Consider the following 10,501-nt stretch of genomic DNA (forward strand, 5'->3'; position numbering starts at 1 on the left):
ACTTGTTGCCCGACTATCTGCCATTGCTTTGTAATTGCCCTTTTTCGATATTGATATATAATATTTCTGATTTGATTTCAAAAAAAAAAAAAAAAAAAAATCAGATTTGTGCACCTTTACACAATGCTACCGGATTCGGATTAGTTTTGCATAATTGCAATTTGGTGCTGCTCGATAGAAAGCCCAACGAGTAATGCATACAGGCCCAGTACATAAAGTCCAATGAAATACTATGTTATTTAAAACTAGCAGGCTCAACCTTAGCCCATTTTGAAATTCAGTTCTTAAGATTTAAGGCCCACTCACATTCGGCTGATGATTTCGGATTTTGTTAATCTGGATACAATATTTTATATTTCCCAAATTAGGGCTCCATATTCGTTATGCAAATTACGCATTCATCAACATCAGAATTTCAGCGCGTTGCGCAAGAACACGGTTGAAATTCGGTACGTATCGCACACCATGATAAATGAATAAATTTTTAAATCAAACAAACTCATATCTATGTAATGTTATTTGCATCGTAACTTGACTTTGGACATCAAAATAATAAGAAAGGTAAAATAATATATGGTAAATAATAAGTAAAGGTAAAACAATATATGGTAAATAATAAAGGTAAATGGAAAAGAAAACAATAGGAACTTGATCGGTTTCAGTGCACTCGTTATAGCAAAGAAAAAGAAACATAAAAATATGTCTAAAAGGCCGCGTTCGTTAAAAAAAACTAAAATAAAAAAGCAGCAAAAAAAAAATAAGAAAAGCTAAAAAAGAAAGAAAACGAAAAGCAAGTGCATGTTAGCAAATCCCAAGGCTCACATTAGCCTATGATCACTATTCATCTTCTCTTGTTTTAGACCATGTGCAGTGATGTAAATTTTGGCGTTTTTCATCCCCAAACACGCCCACCCCCACCCCCTAGGCATTATTGTTCAAAAAACCCCAGGCGTTTTTCAAATCACGCTTTGTACAATTTTGAATGGCCAATCACATTTAATCTTCTTTTTTTTTTTGGCAATAGCTTTTTTTGTTGGGTTTTTTTATTTTTCTTTAATTCTCTACACCCTTTTAACATAATGCCCACATCCCCCCTACACCCATTTTAGAAAAACGCCCAATAATGCCCCTTGTTGACTGTACTGCCACATGGCGGAAAACGCCCAAGGGTGGGGGCATTATTCACCCTTACCCTTACCACTACGCATGGTCTTATATAGAGATAATTAGAGCATTGAGATGGTTCGATCACGTCATAACGTGTTACCACAGTCTCAACTGATCAATTTTCATGAGATTGTGAAAATATCAAATTTATAATCTACAAGTGTTCATCATATGCACATACCACCATCAGAAACATAATAACAACTCACCACCACTACAGTATTAGACCATCATCATCATACTCAGTAAATCCCACCAATAGCAAAGCTAAGGTAGTGTCTGAATGGGTAAGATGTAGACAGCCTTACCTCTAGCCCGTAGAAATAGAGAGGCTGCTTCCAGTGAGACCCCCGGCTCGATAGATATCATATATATTTGTATTCTCTCAGAAGCTTCTTGTTTCAGTCATGGGATCATAATCATAAGCATCCCCTGCCTTAATAAACCGCCCCTTCACACGTTTTCTCACATCAGCTCTCGCCTTTCGTGTTTGATACCTTACTCGCTTCTCAAATCTACAACAAAATTTAGCTCAGAAAACGGCGGTATTCAAATATAAAAAACTAACAACATATTGATGAAGTTTATATGTTACACTCACTTTCGCATCTTCTTTTTTTCCTTGTAACGAAGAACCGCATCACTTCTGGTGGTGCACCAAGGCGGCTCACCCATTGGAGCCACAGAAGAAGCCCCACAATCTTGATATTCACCGCCACTACTCTCGCCAGTTAGACTCGAAAATGAAATATTAGTCTGTTGATGTGCATAACATGGGCTCGGTTCGGTTTTGCAGCTCATTAATGAATCCATCGAGGCTGCGTTACTGCATTCTGGTTGTACCGTATTTGCAGACTCCTAAAACAACCGAAACTTTAGCAAACTACAAATTCATAAATGACAGAACACAAAAACTGATTAACAATTCAAAGTGATTAAGTGATACCTTTGTTTGATCTTTCTTGCCAAACAAGCTATCAATCCCGTCTTTTGCAAAAAGATGTTTTGGGTCGTTATGCCCGACACCAAACATTTCTTCGTAATTCTCGATGTTCATGTCAACTTCATCCATCGTGTAGTCATCGTAGAGCCCATCATCAACCACTTTGCTGGCCTCAATGTTTACCGATGAATCTTGAATCTTGCTGTTTCCCGAAGGTTCTTGTGTGTTGTCATCCACAATGCTCATTGAACCCATTTCTTGCTCACAAGATTCCGACATAAAGAACCAAATCGAAGAAAGTTCGGTAGCTGAAGGGCATCCCGAATAACAGTTCAACGTCTGTCGATTATGCGTACTCGCATCAATATTATCTCCATTATGACTTACCCAATCACAATTCTGACAAAAAGATTGCTTCTCATCCTCACATCTAACGACCGCAGGCTGCGAATTACACACGTCACACACGAGTGTTCTCATGTGGCGTTGGGACAGCGGATTCGCAGAATGAACATCGCGATCACACGATAAACATAAGTAGGCTGCATCCGATCGACAATACACCATTGATCTTGCCTCTCCACAGTAATCACAATTGTAACCCATATTGAAACAAACACACACACACGAATTACGGCGAATCCGACTGCTTGAATCAGGAGAAATGAGAATTTTAATCAGAAAGATACACTTAGACTGCTTCAGAATATGTTCTACAGGGGTCAATTAATGTAACAAGTTGATTATTTATTATCTATAGAAATGAATAATATGCTAATGAAACACAAAACTCATGATATACTAAATAAAAGCTTAAATCCTAGCAAAAAGTGAAGCAGAATCTAGAAAACTAAAGGTAATTAAGATTGATTTGTGGGTAGCTAATATTAAGCAATGAAAATGTAGGGAAATCAATTAATATATGAAGCACAAGTTATAGATGATAAAGCTTACCAAGATTTGGAGAAAAGGAAATCCTTTGATGAGGGCTTTGTAGATTTTCTTGTGTGATTTTTCTAATCTGTTTGTTGTGTGTGTGTGAGTAGTGTGAGGTAGGTGTTGATTTTTATCTGACAACACATCAAGAAATATCTAAAAGAAAGGCAAAAAGTGAAGTTTAAAAGGTCACTTTCTTCACACTTAAAAACTTAAAAGCACATGTTGGTTGGTTACAAATACATCCTTGTAGATATGCCATTTTTGGATTTGGTCCCTCAACTCAAAATTGGTTTGTACTTGAACTATAAAAGAAAGAAACTGAATATATGTTGAGTTGGGTTGGATTGAGTTGACAATACGAACTTTCAAATCTTCCTTATGCACTCTTGAAATATTTAAGAAGAAAATAGAGAGAAAAGTTGTTTGTATTATTATTAGTTTGTCTAAAATGAAAGGTTTCTTAATAGAAATTAGTAAGTTAAACGGTTTGGTTTCAAGAGTTGAAAAGAGATTTATTTGTTACATAACTGATTTGATTGTTTTTTCTAAGTTAAGAACAAGCAAACATTCGTGATAGTAACCGAACGCGTCACAATGTAAGAAACAATAGGGCCAAATTCTTAGTTTATCAAAAAGGAACACAATTTTTAATTTAGAGTTGCCTAACAACCAATCTTGAAAGTAAGTCTGAAATTCTTATTAGTTATTAGTCAATAGTGTATATTTTATAGGTAGAATAGTTAAATTTCTATTTAATGATATCTCCCTTAAAATAAGATACTTGAAAATATATTCTTAGGTTTATTTGTAATGATACATGATTTATGTAATGATAAAAATCTATTAAGTAAACAAATAAATGTAGCTAAGCTTAAGGCATCTTTTTGCTACAACAGTTTCAGTAACTAGCATCTCATAATCTAAGATTTGATTTTTTATAAGGGTGTCGTTGCACAGTTTATTGCCTATTTATCTGCCACTCTATCGTAAATTTCTAAAGGTTTGAAATGAAATAGGTTAGTCATATAGCATTTATAACCATTTTGTTTATTTTAAACTAAAAGAATCTACATCATATATGATGAAGTGAATTCTTATATTAAAGTGCTAAGAAAAGTTTTTCTTATTTTTTTTTTTGAAATAAGCAAATAACAAAGTCAAGTTTTTGACATGTTTAATAAAGTTGAATTAGTAGAGAAAATTACGTTTTGATGTATGTCGAAGGATGACTCTGCAATAAGCCTCTCTTATGAGTGCGGTAATCAAAACATATCTTATCCGTCTAATTAACTAATAATTTGAAATATCATAATAAATAAGTATCAACTATCAACTAAAAAAACTTTAAAATATAAAAAATAAAATAAAAGTGATGTACATCTAATCTAATCTAATCTAATCTAATCTAACTTATAATAAAAGACTTTAAATAATGTCACATTACATTCTCTCATTCAATCTCATAAATTTTATTTATATTTGTTTAATAATTTTATTTTAATATTAATATTAATTAATAACCAATACATAGATATCACTTATTTTTATCTTTATCTTTATCTCAAATTAATAAATAACTTCATTTTTCAATTTAGACCCTTTGTTTTTTTACTTTTAACCTAAAGTTTTTCATCTTTTCCAATTTAATCCAAACTCTTTTTTATTTTCCCAAGTTTTCGTTTCGTTCTAAATTTTGTAAGTTAACGCACCGCAACGTGCGTGTGGGGTTCAACATTTTTTCGTATATTTTTCCCATTTGACTGGCCCATCGCCTCACTTCTATTTTTCTGCGTTTAAAATCAAATCACATGTTATTCGACTAATAAAATCGGGTTATTTTGTCTTTTTCTTCAGGGGTAGAATGGTCCATCTGAATTTATTAATTAAATTAATTATATTAAATGTCCTATATCCTCATAAACGGTCAGATTAATATCATCTTCCCCAAATTATCCTCATAAATGGTCAAATAAAAGTGATGTACAAGCCGAATAACATGTGATTTGACTTTTCGAAGTAAAAGTCAAAGTCAAAGTCAAGGTCAACATCAGGTTGTTATTCAGATCTGTCATTCCTTGCTTAATTATTGCCTTGTACTCCCAGCTCGATGATCTATATGTATTAGTTAACACTACTTTAGACTACGATTTATTATTTATGTGTGAAGTAACAATGCGATAAACGTAACTAAACGCTATTCTACTTAACGCTATCACATCACCATCGCATCGCAACTCGAAACGCAGTTAAAGATATTGATTCTATGTGTGTGTGTTATTATGTGCTTTACTTGTGTGTGCTGATGATATGTCTTGGGATGATATTCGCAAACGCAATCGCAACTCGATCGCAACGCAATCTCATCGCAAACGCTACACGCGAATTTACTTACTTGTATGTTTTTATGTGTTAGTTATGTTATTTGTGTAACTATTGTTTAAGACTATCGCATCGCTTACTCGCCTAAACGCAATGCAACGCTCAACGCACGAAACGAAAGTCGGAAAACTAACTCGCACGCGCTGTCCGATCGAACGACCATTCGATCGAATGGACATCCGACCGGATGACCATCCGATCGAACAGCCGTCTGACCCACATAACCTTCCACCGCCTTTCACCCTCTCACACTATAAATATCCCCTGTCACATCAACTGTTCATTGATGTGACAGCTCCGTTCGACCCACACACTCTCAGCCTCTTTTCCCTCGATTCCTCGCGGTTCTTGTAAGTTCTCTTCCTAAATCTTATACTTCCATCTTCATCACACACTTTCTCATCATCTTCACCATCAAATCCTGCATTTTCACCGTGAAATCATCTGATTTGGGGCTGTTCTAGGGTGACGTCGCCATGGGTTCTCATGAACACTAAAGTGTGACCTCATCTCATCAAGAACGGTTCGGATCTAAGAGATTTTCACATGTTTTTACACTGATTTCAACAAAGATCTAAACACTTTTCATTGTTTTCAAACTATTCTTCAACATTCATCACTTTTTACTCGAAAACCGATGGAATCCACACTCGTTCAGGTTTTCTACTCGAACTCTAGTTGAGAACCGGTCTGAGAATGGATTCCCATCGGAGAAGACGACCGATTCACAGGTTGAACATGAAACTTCATCTTGAACAGTTGAGCCTGATCGAACGAGGTGATTCCCATCCGATCGGCTGAGCTGAACTTGGTGTGTTTCCCGTTGCTTAACATGTCATCATGCAGTCTTGGTTAAACCACAAAACTTTTCAACTTAACTGATTTTACAAGTTTTCAAACGAAAAGGTTACTCGATCGAATAGCCATCCGATCGGACGACCATGACTGTACTTGCAAGTTCCACACTTCAACAATTTTCAAAACTTCAAAGAATAACATATTTCGATCGAATGACTTTATTTATACTACTTTGAAAACTTCAAAAGTTCAACATTTTACAAAACACACCTCCTCGGTCTAATAACCGACCGAATGGTCATCCGTCCGGATGACCATCCGTCCGGACGGTCATCCGACCGAATCAGCCTTCGTCACTCACCTCACTCGACACACTGTTTTATACGTTGTTCAATGCTCACACTATCATTCCATGATCAGGCTAACCTCCAAGCGCTCCCTTCAATCCAAGATTGTGTTTATTTACTAAACACGCTCTGTGAGTATACTCGATCCCTTTTTGCTTTACGCACTTTTGGGTGTTACATACGTTACCTATGTCAAATCACATCAACACACCACGCAAACACTTTTATACGTTAACCGCTCTCGCATGTTATATGTGTTATACGATGAATGCTTGTATGTTATGTTTACACAGTGATTGTTGCCTGACACCTTAGCAACGATGGTACTATAGTTTGGACTCAGCACCTGTCGTGGATAGGGGTTGTTAAGGGTTTTACTTCACATGGTCACAGTGGTGATAATGTGTTGCGCATTCTACAACTCGCAGTCATGTCTGTGCATATGTCATTGTCGATAGCTTACTCGCTTCACATTTCTACGTGTTACATGCTTGTTATGCGTAAATCGCTTTCGCTATACTATATGTTATTAAACTTGTATGCTCACCTTTACACTATGTGTATTGACTTTATTTTTAACGTATGTGACAGGTGTTTAGGATGTTGTGTTTTACTGAACTATGTGGAATCAAGCTAGGGGAGTCTAGAAACAAACTAAATAAAATCTGAGTTGTCGGAACTTCTATTTGTCTTTGAGAACAATATCTGTAATAACTGTTTTTACATTATATGTTGATGGTATGGGACATTCACACTTAAATATATTGTCATTAATAGTTGTTGTGGATTCTCTTGGACAATCTGTTTCGCTCAGTGCCGCGCCCCGATTCCGCCATCAGTTGGGGTGTGACACCTCAGGGACTAAAATGACAATTTACTATTTTTTCTATCTACTCAATCATGTCTTTAGTTGAAAAAAAATAAAAATAAAAAGACTCTAAATAATGTCACATGCAATTCTATCCTTCAACCTCATAAATTTTATTTATATTTGTTTAATAAATTTCGTTTAATATTTATTAATTAATAACCAATATATAGATATCACTTAGTTTTATCCTTATCTTTATCTAAAATTAATAAATAAATTCAATTTTGCAATTTAAACCCTTTGTTTTTTTTTTACTTTTAACCTAAAGTTTTTCATCCTTTTCAATTTAATCCAATTTTTTTTTTATTTTCAATTTTGGTCCACCATACTTTTCATATTTCCCAAGTTTTTCGTTTCGTGCTAAATTTTGTGAGTTAACGCACCGCAACGTGCGTGTGGGTTCAACATTTTTTCGTATATTTTTTCCCGTTTGACTGGCCTGTCGCCTCACATCTATTTTTCTGCGTTTGACAAGTTCGTCCAACACGTGGGTCCTGGATGGACTTAGTTATTTTTTCTATATTTTACGTTTCGGTTTAATTTCTCAGCAACGAACGTGCATGATTCAAAGATTTTACGTCTGCTTTTCGCTCAGCGTTATTTTTTCCCGTTTTTATTTATTTTGTTTTTACGAGCTTTTCCGGTGTTGGTGGTCGCTGACAATGGTATTGTATTGCTACTACTTAATACAGTTTTATGACAGCCGCTGCAACGCAGAGGCTTAATACTAGTATATTTCTTAAAGTGAGATAATTATATAGTTAGTCCCTGTGGTTTGCACAAAGTAACATAGTTAGGTACTAATAGTTTAAAATCACAATCTAGGGTATTAACTTTTCATTTTGTAACGTTTGGAGATATTAACGTTATTTGTAGGTTTAAAATCACATTCAATTAGTACCTAAGTATGTTATTTTGTGCAAACCATAGGGACCAGCTATGTTAATACCCTAGAAGTTAATACCTCCAAACGTTACAGAATGAAAAGTTAATACCCTAGAAGGTGATTTTAAACTATTAGTACCTAAGTATGTTATTTTGTGCAAACCACATGGACTAACTATGTAATTAACTCTATTTAAAGTATATAAAAAGTGTAAGGATGAAATACTTGAGGAACGAAATAAATTTTTTATTTAACTTTTAATTTTTTTTCTATCTATTCAATCATGTCTTTAGTTGAAAAAAATTTAAAAAAAATGTATAGTTACTTCAGTAGAGTAATTATACTCATATATATATATATATATATATATATATATATATATATATATATATATATATGAGAAGGATCCGTTAGGAACCACCCTTTATTGCGAGAACCGGTGTGAACACAAACAGTAATACCTAAAAAAATCTAAAAAACACCAAATTTTGTTTTTACTATTTTTTTGGAAAAATCGTTATATTTCGTTTATAATAAAAAATAAAAAAAAATTCAAAAAAAAAAAAAAATTCGAGTCACAGTTATCCATGCACATGTGCATTTGTATCATTTTTTTGATAAATTCCGTAATTCATTACAAATATTAGACAATTGCACTTTCATTTATACTACCACGTGTAATACACTACTTTTTACGTTAACAATATTAGAAATGCACATGTGCATCTATATGCATGGTTGCAAAAGTCGCTAGGCGCTCCCTAGTCGGATTCGGGAGTACTCAGGAAGTACTTGGCTTAGGCGGAGATTACTCGAGGATTAATTGGCCTGGGAGAACAGTACTCGTGCCTCGGCAGCCTGCCTTGTAGCGAGTACTCGGGGAGTACTCAGAGCCTAGGCGGGACTTTTACAACCATGTCTATATGTATCAACATGAAATAAGGTGTGTTGGTACACTACTTTCTCTTTCATCTATCATTTCATCCATAATACACAAACATGCACATGTGCATTTTTGTCATGTCTTTGAAAAATTCCGTAATTCATTACAAATATTAGACAATTGCACTTTCATTTACACTACCATATGTAATACACTACTTTTTACATTACCAATATTAGAAATGCACATGTGCTGATGTGCATCTATATGTATCAACATGAAATAAGGTGTTTTGGTACACTACTTTGAATACACTTTCCCTTTCATCTATCATGCCATCTATAATACACTACCATTACCTCCTACCATCCGTAATACAATATCATTACCTCCTACCATCCATAATATAACACCATTACCGATATTTTCACTTTATTACATGTATATCAACACCATTTATACCATACAATCATCATATTACATCATAAAGTAACAACTATAGCCAAACCATCAACCACTAGATATAACTAACCAAAAAACATGTATATGGGCCTACTTCTTGATACGTGGTTGCAAACCGGTGCTTGTTATTGTTTAACTTGACGTTTTTACGTAAGTTTTAGTTTCGAATAGCCTACTTTTAATCAAGAATGTGTTTTGCAGGTTTGATGGAGTTTAAGGAGCTTTTCGAGAGCCTTACGGGTCACCGGGTCGAAAACCGGAGCACCGGGATGCGTTACGGATCAAACGGGAGCGTTGGAAGCGAAAAAACAAAAGATCGCAAACGAGAGCCCATCGCCGACGGCCTGGGCCCCGTCGGCGACGCCCTCCAGATTAGCCCGTCGGCAGCATGTGTCCGTATCCAGTCAATCAGGCCGTCGGCCAAAGAATGGTCTTTGGGAACCCGTCGGCGACGGGGTCAGGCCCGTCAGCGACGGGTAGTGGATTTTCAAAACGCGAATTTTGCTGATTTGGGGGTCAAGCTCGAATTTTATTGGTTCTCTTACATTGAATTCGGAAGTTACACTAAAAATTGAGTTTTGAACTTGATCTTGGAGCCTCTTTCACCAACCATTCAATCTCCAATTCCATCTATCACTACATCCAATCCGAATCAAGGAATCATCATCACCATCTACACAATCAATCATTCATTCCACAAACCCTAATCCTTCCACCATCATCATCCATCACCAACCTTCATCATTCACCAATCATCCAATTAAGCTTCAAGATGTCTCCATCCGCATTCCAAACCTCCGGTGATCAAGTTGCATCAACCATGAGC

The 10,501-nt window shown here is 35.4% G+C and overlaps 1 protein-coding gene across 3 annotated transcripts; it reads right to left on the reverse strand.

Moving 5' to 3' along the window:
* Positions 1–1,261: 1,261 nt before the first annotated feature.
* Positions 1,262–3,215, reverse strand: LOC110886032 (zinc finger protein CONSTANS-LIKE 10). Of its 3 annotated transcripts, none has more exons than XM_022133792.2 (4): positions 3,065–3,215; positions 2,114–2,756; positions 1,769–2,025; positions 1,262–1,682 (listed from the first exon to the last, which is right to left on the reverse strand). In XM_022133792.2, exons 2-4 carry the CDS (start codon positions 2,714–2,716, stop codon positions 1,553–1,555), a joined length of 990 nt encoding a protein of 329 aa, XP_021989484.1. In that variant the 5' UTR covers positions 2,717–2,756; positions 3,065–3,215; the 3' UTR covers positions 1,262–1,552. The 3 variants fall into 3 exon arrangements, with proteins under 3 accessions (XP_021989484.1, XP_021989485.1, XP_021989486.1); XM_022133793.2 differs by having other exon boundaries at positions 2,114–2,759; XM_022133794.2 differs by lacking the exon at positions 3,065–3,215 and having other exon boundaries at positions 2,114–2,775.
* Positions 3,216–10,501: the final 7,286 nt, after the last annotated feature.

This window comes from Helianthus annuus, chromosome 10, assembly GCF_002127325.2.
Source record: "Helianthus annuus cultivar XRQ/B chromosome 10, HanXRQr2.0-SUNRISE, whole genome shotgun sequence".
NCBI classification, from domain to species: Eukaryota; Viridiplantae; Streptophyta; class Magnoliopsida; order Asterales; family Asteraceae; genus Helianthus; species Helianthus annuus.

Bases quoted from the DNA above. Each gene is read 5' to 3' on its own strand.
- LOC110886032 (XM_022133792.2), bottom strand. From the start codon at position 2,716: ATGGGTTACAATTGTGATTACTGTGGAGAGGCAAGATCAATGGTGTAT. The intron at 2,026-2,113 runs GTATCACTTAAT...CGGTTGTTTTAG, and splicing joins GCAAGAAAGATCAAACAAAG to GAGTCTGCAAATACGGTACA. The intron at 1,683-1,768 runs GTGAGTGTAACA...ATTTTGTTGTAG, and splicing joins GAAAAAAAGAAGATGCGAAA to ATTTGAGAAGCGAGTAAGGT.